General features: G+C 33.0%; 1 protein-coding gene and 1 long non-coding RNA gene across 6 annotated transcripts in view; one reads left to right on the top strand and one right to left on the bottom strand.

Annotated features, from left to right (window-relative positions):
- Positions 1–4902: 4902 nt before the first annotated feature.
- Positions 4903–21632, bottom strand: part of LOC119079158 (dachshund homolog 2) — an 87481-nt gene continuing 70751 nt past the window's right edge. For all 5 annotated transcript variants that reach the window (XM_037186972.1, XM_037186975.1, XM_037186973.1 and 2 more), the window contains 4 exons: positions 14543–14626; positions 6033–6179; positions 5710–5952; positions 4903–5141 (listed from right to left, as the gene is read on the bottom strand). In XM_037186972.1, the coding sequence (XP_037042867.1) occupies positions 5011–5141; positions 5710–5952; positions 6033–6179; positions 14543–14626 (605 nt within the window). In that variant the 3' untranslated portion in view covers positions 4903–5010. The remainder of the gene's footprint in view (positions 5142–5709; positions 5953–6032; positions 6180–14542; positions 14627–21632) is intronic.
- LOC119079159 lies at positions 18230–19118 on the top strand. The gene is made up of 4 exons (XR_005088121.1): positions 18230–18382; positions 18462–18576; positions 18658–18770; positions 18848–19118. It is a non-coding gene; the product is annotated as an uncharacterized LOC119079159 (long non-coding RNA).

Genomic DNA, 21632 nt, shown 5'->3' with positions numbered 1-21632 from the left:
TCAGCGCAGTCTTACGAGAGGCTAAATTTTTAATAAATGCTCTCCCATCGTTGAAAGAATGTCCGCTGAGCTCTCGTAAAGCTTTAAAAAATGGTCGATGAGTCGACATGTCGAAATATTTTCTGTGTTTTTGTCGCGACAAAACAAAAAAAAACTTTGCATCGAGTAAAAAGTGTTTTAGTGTTTAAATATGCCTTGGGGACATAAAGAGACGGTGAACGAATACAATGGAAAGCATCATGGGTGAGTTTCTTTGAATTTTTTCGGTGAATTTTTGTGATAAAATTTTACATACATTTTCGGGAAACTGTCCTGTCATTTCCCAATGACGGGCCTTAACTCAATGGTTTTAATATTTGACAAACGAATTTTCTGAATTCGATAGATCATTCCGTACGGTCAATGCGAAGTCATTTTAGGATTCATTTCAAATTTTAATGTTTCTCACAAGTTTCAGGTTTTTTTTTTAAGGAAAAGAAATCGCGAGCAGAACGAGCGAATTTTTTTGTTTACACTGACTTTTGATGATGCAAAAATAGGAAACTTCACAACTCTAAAAGTATAAATGAATCTCTGATTCGAGCAAATAATTATGAAAAGGCTATTCGCACAAAGCACGATTAGTCTTTATTTGACTATTCGCACTTTGTGCCATTAGTATCTCTAAGGAAAAATGAACAGAATGCGAAATATTTGAATTCCTAGATTTCTTCAGCCTACAGTGAATCTTCTGACCAGAAGTAGTAATAATACATCGGGTTGAAACTTTCTGGTAAAGAGGTTTCTATCAGTGCAACGGTAAGAACTGATCGGGAAATATCTAGATAGACATTATGTCTGCAAACTTGAAGTTAGAATTTTGGCGTGGTAATTCAAACTTTCGAACTCATGACTCGCTAAGGGTGTCGCATTCTGCGTCTGAACTCAACAAGTTTAACCAATGATTCGATTTTTGTCTTTAAATTTACTTTATCCGAAAATTTTCTCCAAATTGTTGAGGACGCAAATTTTGTTGGTAATTTATTGGTTAATTTCTTGAGTTCAGTCGAAGCATTAATTGCATGGTGATTGGAGCCATAGGGGGAAGTCAAATGCTTTAAATATGCTACTCAGTTAGAAAAACCGTTTCGCCATAATATACAGTGAAATTTCCGTGGTGGCAAATGTCGATGGCAATGTCGCCACTTTGAGGGGCACTGTCGCCAATTGCCTACACACTTGTTCCTTACTTTAGTCCCTGTTTTAGAGGGGAGCACTTTCAACCAACCATTCAATTCTTTAGACTTCGAAGCGAAATATCGTGGTAAGCCCTCTTTGTCAGTTTAACAGCCAATTTGTAAAAAAAGTCAAATTTTTTAATATTTTGAAGAATTTTTCTTTTATTTTCTCAATTTTCCACTCTTATCTTCTTCTTCTTCTTCTTGTTTTCTCAATTCAAGTGTAAGTTGAAGAAAGATATTAAGTTACAATTCTTTCGTTCTATGTTTTTCATTTTAATTATTATTATTATTAAACATAATATTATCTTACTCTTATTATCATTTAATTATTATTATTTACAACAATGCATTCCTATAAAATAATTTATACAACAGAAACATAAAAAAAAGAATTTTAAAATTTTTATTTTCTTTATTCTTTCCACCACACACATACGTTTTTCGTTTTTTTTTTCATTTGTGTGTAATTGTTTTATTCAGAATTTTTTTTATTTATTTATTTTTCATTTCGAAGAGAACACAATAATTTTTGTTTGTTTTTTGTTTCAGTTTAGAAAGGAATTCTTTTCTCATTTTTTAAAATAAGATTCTGATTTTGTTAAATTAATTAATAAAAATGTACACTCAATAAAAAGAAATCATTATTTTCCATCACAAAACTATAAAATTCTACAAACTAACTCGTTCCGTTTAACATTTTTCTGTTTTTCTTTCCGAAAGAAAGAAAAGAAGAAAAAAAACCTGGTGAAATAAACGTATCTAGAGTTAGATTGTTTTAATAATAATTATAACTTAACTAAACTATATGCATATTTGTGTTGTGTAGGTATTTATAACAAGATAATAGTTAAAAGCTTAAAATAAATTAATGAAAGAAAAAAAAATCTAATTTTTAATTTACAAGAGGGATAATTAAATATATTTGTTGAAAGGTACAAAATAAAATATAAAATAAAAGAGAACGAGATGTACCTCATACACCTCATATATATATATATATTTATATATAGTGCTTCAGTGTGTTGTGTTTTGTTTAATAAATTACATATAATTTAGACTTAAAGAACGAAAAGAGATACCCATCAAGTTTTATTGTGTTAAATTTAATTCAGGAAAAAAAACTTTTTTTTCTTGTTCATTATGATATAGTGTGTTCACCGGGCGTTCACATTATTATTATTACACATTACGAATAGTATCGTAGCTAAATTATTTATTTATTTTTAAATTTTCAATTTTTTTTTTACTTTTTTATTTTTTTTATTATTTTTTATCGTATGTAACAATTATTATGTTTGTTAAGTTTTTTTTTGTTTAATAGTTTTGTATAATGCAAATTATTTATTAGTTTTTCATGTACTTATGGTTTTTATTTTCTTCTTCTTTTGCCATTTTTATTTTGTTATTTTTACTTTTTAAAATCTACAGATTCGCTTGTACCGACTACATTTTCGAAGTTTTCTTTTTTTAATAATTTAAATTTTTTTAAAACTTTTTTCTTTATATTTTTACTTGGTTTTATTTTAATGAAAAAACGACGTGTATTATGAGATTTTTTGTTAAATGTTGGATCATTTGCATCTCCTTTTTTATTAAAAACGATTTTTTACTCTCAGATAAATATTTTTGTTTCTTTACTTTAATTTCAAATTACAAATATTTTTTCTGATTAATTTAATTTCCCATTTCTTTTTGATAATTTTTCCCTTTTCTTTCTTCTACTTCCTTTGTTTCTTCCTCTTCCTTTGTTTCTTCCTCTCCCTTTTCTTCTTCCTCTTCTCACTAAAAATTGAAATCTCAAATAGTTTTCATTACAAATATATAGAACTTTTAAAATATTATTATGGCAAAATCGATTCTCTTTATATATGTTCGTAAGATGTGTTTGTTGAAATTGTTTTCATTTTTTTTGTTTGTTTTGTTTATATTTACAGATTATATAGATTCTAGTGTACTTTGTGTTTTCGTTTGCTTTTTTTTGTTCAATTCATTTAAATTGCTGAGAAAAATCATCCCATTTATTCAAACGAAAAAAGGATCGACTGAAAGCTGAGATATGTGTTGAAATTATATCACAAAACAAATGATCGCTTTGACGCAGTTTTCAACCACAAAGAAGGTAAAGAAGGTTGGAAAATAACGTTAAAATTTCTATGAGTAAGGAGGCGAAGGGAGACCATGTAAAAGAACCGTTTTGTATTAAAATAAAGGATTATCCTCTAAACTGACTGAAAACGTGTCATGTTCGCTGGAGAAATATTGTCTTTATTTTACTTTAAAGATGGGCTCACTTTGCATTAGATAAAACGGAATATAAGTTATTTGCACAGGATGGGAGCGTTCGTCGACGATTTTGAGTGTTTGCACAAGTGTTGTGCATTTTACACAATTTTTAAGGATTTCCCTTTATTTCTAAGAATGTTTCCCTGATTTTTAAGGATTTTTAGGGATTTTCCGTTGATTTTAAAGGATTTACAAGGATTTTCCTTTGACTTTCAAGGACTTTCTTTTGTTAAGATTTTTCCTTTCAGTTTTAACGATTTTTAAGAATTTTCAAAATTTTTAAGGATTTTCCTTTGGGATTTTCAAAGTTTTTTTTGTCGAAAATCGAAAAAATCTCTTCATTTTCAAGAATTTTTTTGATTTTACTGGATCTCCTCAACAATTTGGAGGATTTTATTAAAAAAGGATTTTCTTTTGAGTGCAAAAGGATTGTCTATGTTTGGCTGCCCCTATTACTTTGCCGGAACGTTATGACGTAATGTACGCCCAAAGACGAAAAGACCTTCCGTGAAACTTATGGTAAATGGTAAAAGTTTCAAACGCTTTTCCGGGACTCGTCGACTTGTAATTAAGAAAATTCGTCGAAATTTGAGGAAATTTTGAGGTAGTAAAATTCGGATCACCTCAATCTCACTACTCAGATATTTAAATGCTACCAATTTGTACATTTACAAGCAGATAGGTGTAATACTTCGTATCACAATAGTTTAGTATGAGAAGACCATTCGCTTGAACTTTATTGGTTAGTCAATCGAAATGAATTACTAAACGACATGTGATTCCTAGGAAGAGTATAAGATTTTAAGAAAACTAGAAAATCGTTTTTTCATTAAACAGAGGTATGCTAAATGTGGATAAAAATCTCTTTCGTTAGATGGGAATCACATAAAAGTAATTGAAAACGTGAAAAGCTTTTGAAACACAAAATTCGGCAGACTAATTAATTTAAAGCGCAGTATACTTACGAAAAAGTGAACTGATTGAACCTAAAAATGGAAGTCCCAGTTCAATTTAAATTTCTTTGTTTGGTTTTTCTTTAAGAAATTTTACATTTTTCTTAAATGCGTTATACCATCTGTGTTGTCATAAATTTAGTTTTAAAATTTAATTTTTTGTTATTTCTAGATTTTTTGTTTAAATTTTTTTATTTTTAAATTTTTCTTTTTGTTTTATTCATAGAGATCACTTTTTTTAATTTATTATTCATAAACATTTCTCCGCTGACGACAGAGTTTGCATTTTACTTGTTGTCATTCACAAATTATACTTGTATGTACCTCAGCTAAGCTGATTCGCACAAATTCCAATATTTTAGGAGATGGATTACTTCACATAAAAACACTCACACCGCCAGTGTCCATACTCGCGTTTACACCTTTACACTAAAACTTTTTTTTCTAGTTTTCTCCATTACAGAAACGATTGCACTTTGATTAAGAGAATTTCTTTTGTTTTTCTTTTCTCTTTTTCATTATTTTTTCGCCTTTTCCTCACATTTCTCCGTCAACTAGGTGGCACTACTGAACAGAACCGAATTTTTATAGTAATTTGGTCGATCCTGAAGTGGACTTTTCACATCCCGGTCATTGGTCTGTTGGCGAGCCTTTCGTTCCAATTCGATTTCTTGTGCTAGGGATTCTGAAAGTTGAAGAAAAAAGTTTGTGAGCGATGCTATTGATGAAGGTTTTTGCGAGGGTACGGTTGTCCGTATTTTTGAATTTGGTAAGGTTGTCTTGTTTGACCTATGTAACTACCACTGATCTTATGATAAAATTTACAGTAGAGGAAAGTCCCAAAAATGATTGATCCCTAGGATCTTAGGCTCAGAACAGATCAGGTCATGAAGACTTCAACCCACCAAACCGACCAAACCTATCATGACCTGAAATGATGGCCTATAGTTTACATTAGCCAATTAAGCAATTAATTTTCGTAATTTCGTAATTTTTTGTCCAGTCAGGTCAGGTCAATGATAAATCGGGTCAGGTCGAAATCAGGTCACATTAAAAACAAATCGGGTCAATGCAGGTCGGGCAAGGGTTTTTAATCGAATCAGGTTGACAAGAAATTCGGGTCAGGTTTAAGATTGAAATGACCTGTTCCAGTCGTTCCTCCGGTCTGTTAGGGTACAATTTCGTGCGTTCGTCTTTTCTTGAAAGCCTCAACTCAGAGCCAATTATAATTCTCAATTTTCCAAAATGCTCACCTGAATAATTTTGCCAAAATGCTCCAGTTGCCATTAAATCCAATCCCGGATAGTTCCACGGTTTACCATCGGCAGTTGGTTGTGTTTGTTGATTTGATTGTTGTGATGCTTGCGATGTGGGAACAGATGCCGTATCTCGATCGCGGTCACGCTCACGATTGGATGATTGTGTGTATGGGCTTTCAGTTCGGCGATCGGCCGACGCTGGGCGTTGATCGTTTCGACGATCGGATGATTGACTCTCTATTGGGGGAAGAATATTGGGATGTGTTATGTTTGGAATAAAGATTTTTGGCACCTCAATCGATGGAAGTTTGACTTACCGGAAATAATTCGTAAAGCTTCAGCTGGAGCACCGGATGCCTTCAGTGCATCTTCGATTTGACTACGCCTCTTCAATTCCGTTTCCAATTGTTGTTGTAAACGTACGCGCACTTTGCGCTCCTTTTTGAAGCGTTTTTGATACAAAACTGCAATAGAAAAGAGACCGAAAATTAATATCAATCAAAAGCACCAAATGACACCAACAAACAACGGAGGCAGAAGAAAACGGAGAATTATATTAAAATAAATGTCGTTTTATCAATCATGCAACTGAATACGGTAATTAAACCGTATAACAAGTTAGCTGAACATGGCAATGAAGGAATAAACTTGACGCAAATTAAAGAGTCTCATTTCAAATTTTGAATTAATGCAATCCAAAGAATCATTTGCTCACACCACAGCCACACAAACACATACCATTTTACCTTAAAAGATTTTCATTTAGTCTACCACCTGCTGGCCTCTGTTTGCATTTGATGTTGATACGGTTTACGCGGCGCTTATAGAAAAGTATATACGTTTCATAGTTAAACGTTGTAACCCATCGCGCGAAGCCATATGATTCGTTTATTTCGGGTAAAATAATGTGAATGGAATCGCGAAGAGGGAAAAAATGAACTAGCATTTAGAAAGTGAATACAGAAATGGAAATAAACTTCCATCCACGGGGGGTTATACATCAAATTGCGCAACTAAATTCTCAGTTTGTTTTTTCGTTACTTTACATCGTTTGTTGGATGTTTCGATTTTTAACTTTTTTTGTTTTGTGTCGAATTGCAATTCCTGCAATTATTTTCTATTATTTGGTAGGAATTATATAACGGAGAATGTTTGGAAGAAGATGCATATTTAGTTGATGAGTAGTGAAACAAGAAGAAACATAACTGCCAGGATTTACGAAACGGCTTGTCGAGCAGTGGTTTCCGAGTGTTGCCTCTTTATATAGAAAACTGTGTGTTAAAGCAAATGAAGGTATAGACTTTGTATCAAATAATTGGCGACAATTTAAACAATTGAAGTAATAGATTGGATGATAGATACCGTTGTGCACATGTCTACACAGATAGAAATTTGGACCTAGATTTAAATCTTTTAGATGTTAACAGCTCGGCAGCCAATCCTTTTTGGAATTAAAATTTAATCTCTTAGAAATTTGAACCGTTGTTACATAGAAAAAATTCCCTAACCGTCCCTACCAATCGAAAGTAATCCCAAAGGGACCTAACATTTTAATCCCCCACGAGACGACTATTTTTGTCTCTTTCTATCAAATTTTCAACCATTTCACGCGGGTCATACTTCATGAACGTTTCTTATTGTGAAAACTAACTTAGGATCATCATCAGCCGCAAGGATACAAGTTCAGTTCTTTTGTCTTAGCACGAAAGGACACCCATGGTCCCCACAAATGCACCAACGAAATGATTTATTTCACTGCTCAAATGTTCGTAAAGACAAAGAAAAAAACAAAAAGTTTTCAAGATTAGCGAATAAAACCGTCAACCTTACGGCAGTCACATTAAATTCAATTTCATTATGTTTAATACAAAAAAAACCTCGCGCCAAAAACCATCAGACAAAAATCAAAAGCATCAACTTATCGTAACGTTTTGATGTGCCTTTTCCAATTCCAATCCAAATGCAAAATGGCAAATCCGATTAAATGTGACATCTTCTTATAAATATGTTTTAAATGTAATTTGTGCCTGATGCTTTCGAGAGTTGAATGTAATTTGACACTTGGATGAAATGTGATTTATTTTCGGAATTTCGAAAACAGAAAAAAAAAATTGTTTTTGTTTCTAGAGAAACAGAACATTTTCGGGAAAGATATCGTGAATTTTTGGGTCATGCTAACAACGATAAAGCATTCATGTGTAAATCGTACATTATAATGTGTGGCATATGCATTCCCCCTCATCGTCGTCGTCAACATTTGCATCAAATGTTTCTCGTAGACGGTAAAATATTAATTTACATTTTAACATTCACAAAAAACCCTCAACCCGCTCACACACTTTACAACGACAAAACCTGCTAAAATGTCGTAAAATGCTCTTCCGAACATAAATCCTCCCGGGAAGAAGAAGGTAAACGTCCTGTTTTAATGCGAATTATTACGTTTTATTATCATGTTTGATAATTTATTCTTCGTCATTAAATGATTCATAAAAGAAGTAACTTGCATTGATGTATTGTTGCGGATGTCATGCATTGTAATGTACCATTGTGAGGTGTCCAGCTTATAGATTTTATTTATTGGAGAAAGACAGAGGAAATAGATATTTGAAGTTTCTGTTTAAGGATGAGAGCGTGTCTAGTCGCCACACTTTAGAGTATCCCGTTCAATGCACAAAACATTCGATTCATTTTACCGAAACACTACAAAAATTAAAAACACTCAGATGAACGGTTAGGTCATCTGTTACCAACAGCGACGACCAAAACAAGAAGAGAGCGCTGTTTGATGTGGTTTCATATAACAAAGTGTTAAAAGTATGAAGTACAAGATTGTGTATTAATTCGTTGAAAATAGGTCGATCAAGTGGAATAACAGCTAATAATCGAGCGGTTAACTAATCTTGGAATGAAATGACACTATTTTTAGATTAAATGGGATAAAAATTAGTAATTCCACACAGGGACAGACTGAAATCAAGCTGGAATTTCTGTGGGAGGAAGATTGTAGGTCAGATTAAATAATCTTTAAAATTTATGACCTTGCTAGAAATTAGCCCCGTCGCATACTCACATGGAACGAGAGCATACTAGCTCAGAAACAATGCTACTCATCTACTATTGATAGTGATGATCGCAAGATCAGATAGGCTCTGTGTTATGTTATCTTATATATTTAAAAAAATGAATGTTGAAACAAATGAAGTAGTAGATTCCGTATAAAACACTAGACTATACTTTATAAATTTGATGAATATATCGCTTGCACCTTTCTCAATAGTGAAAATTATTGAAAGTTTGGAGTGAAATAAGAAACAGTCAGGACGAGATAGAAAAATTGGTGACGAAATTCATGGTTGATACCATTCCAACTCACTCTTACCTACACTGATTCTACACTAAACAGATTTTCATCTGAAAACAATGACAATATTTCCTTGAAACTGTCCCCTTCCCTCACCAACCGTGACAAATACATACAACATTGTCCTTTTCCGAAACGAGTCCCATAAAATTTTTCCTTACAAAGTCAAACAATGACATTGTGATATTAAAGTTTTAACGACTTAAATACCCATTACGAATTACGAATATATCTTTTTGATGGTTGAATTGAATATTATACATTTGAATGCATATATATACCCAACCACCCAAACCCACACATAATCTCAATCGATGTAACAACCGTACATAAATTGGAAAACAAATGTCTGCATTTAATATGAAATAATCATAAAAAGATAAACTTTTTGATGACACATCGCATATTCTATTAGCGCAGCACAGTAATATAATGATAAACACCACACAACACAAAAAAGGCAATTTTCATGGAAAAATCCATTTTCATTTTATATTTAATTTTCGTTTCACTTAAACACAATGGTGCATGAGATGGTCCCGATGTGTGTGGTATGTATGTATATGCATGGTATATATATACCAATTGTTTTGTTAATTCAACAATATATTTTGCTGTTGATTATGATGTGTGTTATAAAACAATTTTTATTTTAGTTTTTCACTGTGTCGTATAACAACACATTATAAATGTTTGCACTACAGCAAATCGATAAAATCCATTTGGAAAGCACATAACAATTTTCCTTGCATTATTTATATTTGCTTAAATTTAAGTAACTTATGTCTGGGATATGTTGAGTGTAGGTAGGATAATGTAATATGGAATCATTCAAAATAAAACATTTCTAATTCAGAAAATTAATTTTCGTTTTCTTTCACAATGTGTGTCTGCTTCGAATGCAGACCTAGAGCATTTACTTATTTAGATTTTACCAGTACACACACCTTGATTTTCGAGATGGGACGGGACTATATGGTTAAATATTTGGATAGAAAACAAAAATTAATGAATGGATTTGTCGGGCATATATATTCATAGTGTCTGTAACACTTCCCGCTGAAGTTGATACAATAAGATAGATTAAAATCAGCTTTACGATAACATTGTAAGCTTTTTTTTGTCGTGGAATTGGATGGAAGTGAAAGTATAAAGGAAAATAAGAAATCAGAGAAAAAAGCTCAAAAAAAATTGTAAGCTCAGACGGGAATTATTCTTTTATGAGTATCATCGCGTCGCGTCCCATTCCACACAAGATAGTTCCATTCCACACAAAATTTGTTTAACAAATGAAGATCTAGATTTTTTATTTTAATTTCTCATTCCTGTTACGAGCTCGTGCCTAGCCATAATTCAGAAAATCAAGATCTAGATTTTCATTTCTACAACGAAATTCTTATGGAATCAATTACAAACCACAACCATTCTTAAGTTAGAAAGCATGTTGATTTTCACTTTTCTCTCCCTGTAATAGGAGGATCTATTTTCGTAAAATCGATTCTTGATGCTCGAATTGAGAATTTCGAGAAAGTAAAGGAAATCTGAAAATCGTAATATTAGCAGATTTTTAGAGATTTTTATTTTGTGTTATTGCCAGGAATTGAATTTCGGTTATGAGAAATCTGAGCGAGGAGACAGGGATCAAAAAGTGGTACTGGGGACTAAGAGCACGTCAATGATTCCATGGAAAGTCGACATAACGAGCTGCATTCTAATCACAATTTCATTGAATGCAAGCGGAACGTTTCTAAGACTTGGTCTGAAAAAACAAATCTGCGTCTAAACGAAAAAAATCCGAGAGAGCTCTTTTTTGCATATCTTTTAAGTGCAATTTGTCATCTGTTGTCGACAACCATGAAAAAAGTAAGCAATGAACATTATTATAATAGCAAGATGTATGATAAAACAAATGAAGTAGAAGATTTTGGACCAAAATACAAAATATTTTAAACAAAAAGAAGTAGCAGATTACAATTAGAATTTCAATTGTGATACGATATTTAATGAACTTTCTACATGTGGTGCTCTAGCAAACGGTTGAGCAACGGTATTTTAACTAACTTTACATTGTGTTGACCTATTTGAGGTATACTCCAATTCCAAGAAGAACTGATGAAAGGAATCTCAGAGAAATATGTCAATGACAAAGAACCAATTCAACAGCTTTAAAACAAAAATATTAAGGAGAAACAAATGACCGTTACCGCGTGTTTTTCTGCATTGTAACATAATCTTGTCCTTATGTTGTCATCGTTTTTTTTCTGTCTTCAAATTTCATTGAAAACATAATTTTATTAAAAATCAATTCTCCGTTCAACTGAGCTTCCGTTTGAATGAAATATTTAAAGAAAAAAAAATTGCATTTTCAAAAACAATGGAACGTGCTTGGTGGAGTGTAATTTAATCGGTTGACATTGGACCACCACATGTCCAATTCGTCCCAATAATTGGATTGTAGCAAGTAGCATAGCAAAAAGACTAAATTTTCCGAGAAAGTCCTAAACCCCACAGATTTAGGTGTTATTCTAATCGATCATGTCCATTTCTTCATTATGTCTGCCATATTGCGAATAAATTTTTTCATTCTTATTGTTGCCGTTTTGTAGCGAACAACAAAAACGAAAATTTTCATATTTTGTCGATGCAAGTAACATGGTTTGAATATTAATGTGCGCAGTGATTTGATTCTCTTCCATATACTTAAAGTTTATGTAAAATGAAAAAAAAAAGAAGAATTTCTCAGCGTCGACGTGACGATGGTGGTAACCGGCATTATGTGAGTACGAATGTGTGTATGAAAAGGAGACTTAGGATGGAGACGATAAAGATCTTAAATCTTATATTGCAAAGTTGTGGTTGGTTTTGTTATATGCTTGATGTGTTGAATAAATTTATTTAATCGTTTGTGTTATTCTTGTGTTTATTTACATCGTAATTCTATACATATGGAGAGACGCGACTACATATGTAAATGCTTGTGCATATAATATGTACATAAGAAGGCATAATTGATCAATGAAATGAAGGGAAAATTGCGATTTCTTGTGTTAACAATTGCTGAGGCAGATATAATAACATGGCTTCATTGAATTTATGAATGAATTTTTTTCGGATGATTTTATGATTGCAACAAAATGTTTGTTGTTGTTGTTTGTTTGTGAGGAATAAACAGTGCAAGCATTACAAAATGGCGAGTGATTTTAATTTAAATTTCAAACTGGTTCAATCTGTTCAATCACAAAGATAATAAAATTCGAAAAAAGGAAGAAGAGTAAGACAAACTGTCGTTCATTTAACACACACACACGACGATAGAATGGAATTAAAACACACCTCAAACATAATGGGCTTTTATACATAAAGTAAATACTCTCCCATCAACAAATATCATAAAACGACCATAATAAACTCGAAAATGTCACACATCGATAAAGTCAAAGTCACTTTTATTACCCTCCTAAAACCGTTTGGAAAAACAGCCATGTAATATGTTGTGTATTTTGTGTGATTACATCAATGTCTACACACAACACAAACCTATAAAACCGACTTCAGATGGACAATCATAAATAAAAACGTGTCATATTCTATTACACGTCTTATTCCTTATTAAGCGAATAGATGGCCCCGGAAAAAAACACTTTATTTACACAATATAAAAACTCTGAACTCCCTTAATGCTGTGTTTAATGGTCGACCGACGATTGTATAATTTTCTTGTTGATTCTGATTTATATATGGTATGCGTGGTGTAAATGATTGTGCGAAAGCGGACGCCGTTACTTTTATGTGAAATTAGTTGCATTGGAATTGGCTGTTTTGTCTCCTCCGTTCGGATGACGAATAGTCCGATGTTTAATTGCATTATACTTCAATGGGTTTAGCTTACAAATCGAAAGAATGAATTCTGTCGATGAAATGAAGCAAATTAGGTACTTGCACAGTTTCCGAACCAATTATTAAATTTAGCCTCGAAAAACCTCATCTGTTATCGCCAACAAGGACTCAAAGATAAAAGCAAATGATGAACTCCGGCTCGTGATCTGTTGTTATAACGAAATGCATTTTGAAACGAATGAAGTACAATATTTTGTACGAAACGTGAGAATTTTTTTGAACAACAGAGGTAATAGATTTAATTATTATATCGTGATATGGTTGCTGTTTGTACAACAGTAACCTGAAAATAGACAGTAGCTTAAACCGACCTAACAGTGCACGATGTTTTTTGAAAAATAGTCCTAAATAATATTATCTGAACTAAGACCCAAATTAATCTACATCTTACATGAATCTTCCTTTAATTCGATGCATAATGAGTTGCTGGCGCAATGTTCTTTCTTCCGAATGAACAGAGCAAAGTCTGTGTATCAGCTCCTTTACAATGGCCTCAAATATTGACAAGCAACATAAATCTTTTTTGTAATTTGGGTTACGAAACATGTAACTTACATACATTTCATGTATTTCTTTCCTCACCTTGCAAAATCCTGACTGGGAATAAAGTTGAAAAGCTTCTTTTTTGTGTAGTTGTTGACCTTGACTTGACTTAAGATCAACAAAAATTTTGACAGATACTTGATTTCTCAACATTAGTCTGACTAGAGAGCAGGGCCTATTTTTGGAAATTCCTTTGGAATTTTTTTCCCAAAATTTCCAAAAATTTCCAAAAACTGCGATTGGACGTTCAATTTTTCCACCATTTCGAACGGGTTTGGCAACTCCTGAACTCAGCCTTTCGTTTTAGCTGACTCTCAATTATTTTGTTTGATTCTAGACACTATCAGCTTTCAAATGAAGTCGAACATGATTGATTTGAAAGATGAAAGCGTCAATTATCAAACAAAATCATTGAGAGCCGGCTAAAACACAAGACTGAGCTCAGTAGTTGCCAAAACCGTTCGAAACGATGGAAAAATGCAGTTTTTGGACGTTCGCAGTTTTTGGAAATTTTTGGCAATTTTTTAGAAAATTTCCAAAAATAGGCCCTGCTATAGAGATAACAATTTGGGATTAAAATATAGGTCCGTAGCGGATTACTTTCGTTTCGTTATTGACGGTCAGTATTTAAAACACGTATTTTAATGCCATTGGGATTTTTCTTTCTTTTAAAACGGTTCGAAGTAAGCTCCGACGGGATTAAGAACACAATGGCTCGTGAAGTTTTTTGGCTCGTAGGTCTCGGATTCGAATCTCGTCAGGTACATGAACAATTTTCTGCATAAACATTCAACCATTTCTCAGAATGAAGGTTATTCCTCAGGGATTACATTTTAATTCCAAAAATGAGTCGGTCAAGTACCAGTTTGTGTATTATTTGGTACACCTAACGAAATGGTGATTTTCGCACACGATATACCGCCAACAATACCTCTTCGTTACTTCGTTCAATAGAGGTACAATCAACTTACATTTTCAGTCTAAACAACAGATTGCTTCCACAAAAAACAATTTCAAACTTACCACGTAATTTCCTCTCATCTGAAAACTGTCTTTCCATCGAATCTTTACATTCCCGTTCCCGTAAGACGTCCATCTTCAGTTCAGCTGAAATGAAACAAAAAAACCCAAAATTTATGGCATGATGGCAAAACAGAGGATTTGTATTTATAAGAGTAAATGTGACGCAACAATATGCTTGCGGTTGACCATCGTAAACGACGATAAATTAACCGCTTACCATGTCCATCAAATTATAAGTACCATTGGTCAATTGGCGTATATAAGTGGATAGAACTAACGAATTAACCACCAACTAATTATAGAACTATACAAATGACCTGACCACGCAAATAGATTTGAATGAATACATAACGAACAAACACCAGAGAGTATATGCATAAGTAGGTATATACATTCCGTGCGTGACAATCCCGTCTAGATACGGACAAACCCTTCCCACAATCCACGCATTTTGCTAATTATCTATTATTACAACAAATAACCATTCCGGGTTTAATCCACTGGAATTCATTATTTACAAAGCAAGAACAAAAAAAAGACTTGGCAAAAAAAACCGTACATACGAAATCACATGTATCGCGTCTGGCCGGAGAAACACAGCCATTTTATTTCAGTTGTTGTTTGATTATTCGTTTTTTTTCTCTCGTTCATGTTAAATATTCAAACAAATGTAGCTAATTTGAACCAACCACAAACCAAATTACGTATGAGAATTGTATGTAAAACATTTAAATTGCGGTGTAATTATATGCACACACATGACGATGGAAAAAGAAACGAAATGGAAAAAAAAATTGGGTATGGATATACAAACGTGTACGAATGGGCGACGGATAACCAGCACTACGTATATATAAGTATATAAAAAATAACGCTGAGTGTTACTCGTATTACGTATGTCATATACACGTATTCATAGTCCATATATACGTTAGTATACCTAGCCGGTATATAAATGGTTCTTGACAATTGAAAAGAATGTTTGGTGGTTTCACATTTTCCATAACAAAATACTCCATCCACTTAAAACTATGCAGGACGAAAAAAAAAATGTTTAAAATCAACTGCAAAGAAAAGAGGTAACCAAATTGCAATCCATATATGCATTGGGAAAGGGTTAGCGCACAACATAAATTATTCGTGTATGAAAAGGTCGCGGGAAAGATAACAATATGGTGACATTTTGAGCACAATGTTTCGGGTTGTGCGTTATTATATTTCGAGTATGTTACATTTAGTTAGGAAGAAGAAGAAAAAGGCTACACAAAAAGGGGGTCTGAACACGGCTCTCATCAACTCCTTAAATTATGACAAAGGAAATTATCCGTGTAACATACATTCATACAATTTCGGAACCATTTAGCAGGGAATCTCTATAATGAAAAGGAAAGAAAAAGAGAAGACGAAAAAAAAAATCGGAACCAGAAAACCGACCGTTCATTGGTTCATGCATCTAATTCCATTTGATTATCGTCATGAATTTGTATTATTATAACGTGCACATAATTGTAACATTTTTCGTACTCGAATGGTATAAAATGCCTCCGCTTAGCCTGCAGCGTCAATTGTATTCAAGATGGAAGCATCGAAAATAGAAGGAGCACACAGAACAAGTGCAGATCGTAAAATGGAAACCATTATTCAGCAGTGGTTTGCATAAATTTTTTCTTTTTTTTTTGTGTTCGGATTTTGATGTGAGAACAATATCTGAATCGAAACATAAACTGGATTAATAGGAAGCTGGTGGCGTTTGACTATTGTTTTGTTGGTTTGACCAATAAAGTTGAATTATAAATTGTTTTCCAAATCTTATAGAAACGACTAGTCATCTGCTTTTGACAACAGGGCCTATTATTTGGGAATTAATTCCCAAAATTCCCAAAATTCCCAAATATTCCCAAATATTCTCAAATATTCCCAAATATTCCCAAAAATTCCCAAATATTGAACTGAAGTGAAGAAGTCGTCTGTAGAGACGCAGATGTCTTTTCACTCAGGAATTACCCTTTAAATATTTGAACGATCAGTGGATATTATCCTTATAAACTTTTTAATACATAAAATGACCTGTTTTAAGCCGATGGAGGAACCCCAAAAAATTTAAGTGTTAAGTGCAATGAAAATAACACTTTGTTCATAAGGAATATGCATTGACATTGCCTAATCACGTCAAGCACATTACGTCCGAGGTTCCAAATTTTTGGGAATATTTGGGAATATTTGGAAATATTTGAGAATATTTGGGAATATTTGGGAATTTTTGGGAATATTTGGGAATATTTGGAAATATTTGAGAATTTTTGGGAATATTCGGGAATATTTGGGAATTTTTGGGAATATTTGGGAATATTTGGAAATATTTGGGAATTTTTGGGAAGTAGAAGATTGAAGAAATGTATACGATAGAAAATACCTGCTGTAATGTCGCTGTATATTCCTAAGTCACTCGTGAACAGCTACTCTTAGCTTTCTTTTGAATTTCGACTGACCGAAATCAGCGTTTTTTTCCGGGACTTTCTTATATACTACCACTACATATAAGAAAGTTCCGAAAAAAATGGGGCTGATTTCGGTCAGTCGAAATTCAAAAAAACTCTAAAAAAAACTTCTGATGGATGTCATTAAATGTCAGTGGCATTTAGACACGACTCATAAAGCCTGGTTGATAACAATACAAAAAAAGAAACCTAACATTTTGGCAGAATATATTCAAAAGGATTAATTTTTTGGAATTAATTCCTAAATATTCCCAAAAATTCCCAAATATTTCCAAAAATTCCCAAATATTCCCAAAATTCCCAAATATTCTCAAATATTCTCAAATATTCCCAAATATTCTCAAATATTCCCAAATATTCCCAAAATTCCTAAATATTCCCAAAATCGATTCCCAAATAATAGGCCCTGTTTGACAACGACGACAAGAATGAGCAATGAGCTGTGGCATGTGTTCTCTTATATATGGCAACATGTTTGATACAACTAATAAGGTAAAAGATTTTGTGTTAAATACTAGGTGAAACATAACACAAATGAAGTAGCAGATTCAAACAATTTTCAGTTTGGGAATGCTTGTTGGTTTTAAAAGGCTTTAGTAGTTGTCGGATTAGTAACGCTTTGACGCCTAGGTATCGGCACTAATATTGATGACAAACGTAAACGATAGACTTCGGCTTCGGATCATAGACAAATTATGTCACAGAAATTTAAGTCAGATGATGCTCATGATGCACATTAATGATTAGGACGTAGAGGATTGACATAATTTTTATTTTAAATTACCAAGACAATTAACATTTAAGGATCAAAGCTGGGTTTCATAGAAAATAATTTTGTTCCACCGACTATTTAAGCCGAGGTGTAGATAATCGTGCATTTTGAGTGCAAAAACATTTTCTAAAAGAAATTGTTCTTCAATTGCTATCCCGCAGCACTCTCCCGAAATTTCGGCTTTCTCTAAATTCCCTCTTTCAAATCGAAAATCAAAAGGTTCCCTCTGTCTAAAAGCGAACTAATCCGATTCTAAATCACATTTGAAAACTATCACATTGGAAATTGGAACTCATTTCAAAATTGATTAACTGAAAGTTCTCTCTCTTCGATTGGGAGAGTCTATTTTTCTTATAAATATCTTATCTTGGGATATGCTTCGTTCGTACTTTTCTTATCTATTTCCGAAATAGTCATACCCTGATAAGATATTGTATATTTGTATGCAGTCTTTCTTTAAACCGAATGGAATTTCAGCCATTTCTTTAAGTAAACATTTTTCTTGCTGAAAAACTACGGACAACCATGAATTGGCTTAAAGCTTTTCGCATCGCTTTAATCACTGACTCGGTAAGCTAATTCTCTTAAAACTTAAGACTGTTTTAATAGAAAAACTAACGAACTGGGCCATTTACGCAACGAATTTCAGGTTGTTTTCGTATTGAAAATATTTCTGCCTCTCTATACATTTTATGCGGGAGTAAAAGTGAAGCAGAACTACGATAACAGCGTAAAGACGGACTCGTCATCCCTAACGCCATTAGGTGAGGATTATTTTAAACAATGAAAAAGAAAAAGAAAATCCTAACAAAAGTGTCTCAGGTTTACACTTCGTTCCGTTTCAGTCATAGTATTAATCTTCATCGGAACGGCCATTCTACTAATCTTCATTCTGCTCAGATTGATGACCAATTATTACCAATATCGAAACGAACGACAGGGATATCATAGAAGGAATGTAAGAAGAATCTCATATAATATATCACGTACCACACCCAACACACATTAAATTGGTCGATGTTTCTTTCTCAACAGTATGCCAAAGTTTTTTGTTGGAGTTTCTGTTGGTTCACTGTATGTTTTGTTAACATCGGATTCGTTGTTCTGTTGATTTGGATTGATTGGACATATGGAAAGTGGCTGCGGAAAGTTGCAATTGGTTTCCTATGTTGGGAAATTGTTATCCTTTGCTTTATGGCTATATTCAAGTGGTCGGTCAGTGAAGCAACCTACTCAAATGTTGTACAAAATGAAAAGAATAAACCAAAGGGCGAAATTAATGTAAAATGAAAACAAATTGAATTGAGAATTGAATTGAATTGAAATTGGCGCTGTAAGTTGCCGCTGTAAGTTGGCGCGAATTTCCGAAATTTCACAGTCATCTGTTATCGACAAAGACTACACAATTAAGCAATCAAGTCCGGTTAATACTGTATTATGTATCAAAACCTACGTTGAAACAAATGAAGTACAAGATTTTGATCCGAACACTAGGATGTACTTTAAACCAGAGAAGTAGTAGATTGTAGACTTACGTTTGCCGTTTGCAAAAGTATACGAAGAATTGGTTTGATGCATTCCAGAATATACATTCTGCGCCAATAAACGACGGAGCAAACGGATAGTAAGTAAAGGTACAGCTAGACAAAATTCTGATAGATGTAATGAATACGAACTATACCAGCTAGCGCGAGCAATAGAAGGAAAAAGTGTCTGTCATAAAAATTGTGTTGAAATCTTAGTGGGATATAATCTTTCTACAGTCGATTTGGATTTAAGCATGACTTTGATGTAACTTTCTTATCACAGTCAGCCAAATTTTCAATTAAATTCTTTTACATTTTGTTGAATCATTACACGGACAGGCTACCATACTAGGTCTATCAATCAAACAAAATAGTATAAATCAAACGGAATGAACATCCGAATTAATCGTCTATTTGTTGCTTCTTCTAAATTTCGCTCAATCGAAGTGGATGGTAAAAAATATTTTAATTAAAAAAAATGATTTGGATAGTCAAGCACTTAAGCTTCTAATTAATAGTACATGTTATGTACTATGCAAAGAACAACAAGAGAAAAAAGAAGAGTAATCCGTTCCCGCCCAGACGAAAAGAAAAATCTAAATTAATTAAACTCCCAATAGCTCGAGAGATAAAGTATTTAAGATAAGATTATTAACTAAAAAGAAAGATTTCTTTCTTTTTTGTACATTATTCTCAATGGTTTTTGCCAGTGAGCTTTTTTTTGTGTGTTCCTCCGTCTAAGGTATAATCCAGCGAAAGAGATGTATTCTGCAATATTTACCATTTACCGTCATAATGGTCGGTTCTATATGTCTAAGTGGGTGGGTTTTATATTTATTGTTTATAAATCCATACACGAAACGAAAAGATTTATTCATTTTCTATTGAATATTATAATGTGAACGTAAGGCGTAAGTCATAGAAGAGTGGTATAGATTTCTGTATAATGTACGAAGAGCAAATATATTCACAAGAATGTTGTACGAACTTTGCTGTGCAGATACCGTGTGGAATAAATACGAATTGAAACAAAATAGCTATTTATGGAACAAGAATCATATGAAGGCAAATAATCGCACTACGGTTTATGCAATTCTGTGAATGAACTGTTTCCATACCAGAACACATTATTCATTATACGTTACAAATCATATTGCCTGGCCACTGACATATTCCTGAGAGACTGTAGTGCAATGTAAATGTTTACGAGAAAAAACACTAGAATTTGCCAACTCTCAACAAAGCCATTCTCAATGTAAGGAGACTAGTCATAGCATGCATGTATATTTTAAGCGAATCATAAGAAAAATGTAATTTTTCTTATGATTCGCTTAATATGCACGAACGCATGAAGCTAATACTATCATCCTTTTATTGGGAGTATTTTTACCATAGATCAAGGCAGTTTAAAATGCCATCCACGTTAAGAACTGCCATCCACGTTAAAAATAATGTCATTTGAACAAAAGATTTTGAACCGGGGCCTATTGTTGGTTCTCTTTTTTACACAGGATTTTAAACTTAGTACTCAAATGGCAGCTCATTTTTGACATAACGAAAGAACGAAACAACGAGATCTGGCAAATTTTTCGGGTTTTTGTTGTTGCTAACATTTGCACTTTCAGGGTGTGAACAGTGGCCGATGTGGGAGAGGTTTGTGGTTGTAGTATTTCGACGAAACTCCCATATATAGCAGTTAAAATATTCGATTGTATTCGGTCTGAATACATGGGAGTCTCTCCTGACGAGAGCTTGGAGTAAAACAAATCATTTTCGAACTAGTGCAAAAAGGTTTTTTTTTGCACTCTAAACCTACATGTAATAATGTTCCTCATTACGACATCACAACGAGGCAGAAACAGTACAATTCCGTCACAGAATTGCATAATGTTCGTATAATACTGATGATAATACACAATAAATGTAATTCTTGTAAATGCAGTACACGGTTTTAGAATACTACTTGAAGCGCTCACACACAATGAATAACGCGCTAGCAATAATAATAAAACAGAAACTAATATTGATTTTAATAATCAATAAACGATCCTTATCTTTGGTTGTTTTATATGTGATATTGAAGCACTGAAGCACTGTATTTCGGAGTTTGTTTTGTTGTTGATTGGGAAAGCCAAAAAAATATGAATATTATGAATGCCGTCGGCTTAACTACCGTTGATTTTATGAGTTTGGATTTTAGCAACAAAAAATAAATTGGTTTGTTCTTTCCACTGATATTATTTATTAATATTAAATGATTTGACTTGATTTATTATTTCGATTTTTTTTTGGTT

The sequence above is a fragment of the Bradysia coprophila genome, unplaced genomic scaffold, assembly GCF_014529535.1.
Source record: "Bradysia coprophila strain Holo2 unplaced genomic scaffold, BU_Bcop_v1 contig_297, whole genome shotgun sequence".
Taxonomy (NCBI): Eukaryota; Metazoa; Arthropoda; class Insecta; order Diptera; family Sciaridae; genus Bradysia; species Bradysia coprophila.
The sequence above is the reverse complement of the archived record's forward strand: the minus strand, read 5'-3'. Positions and strand labels throughout refer to the sequence as shown.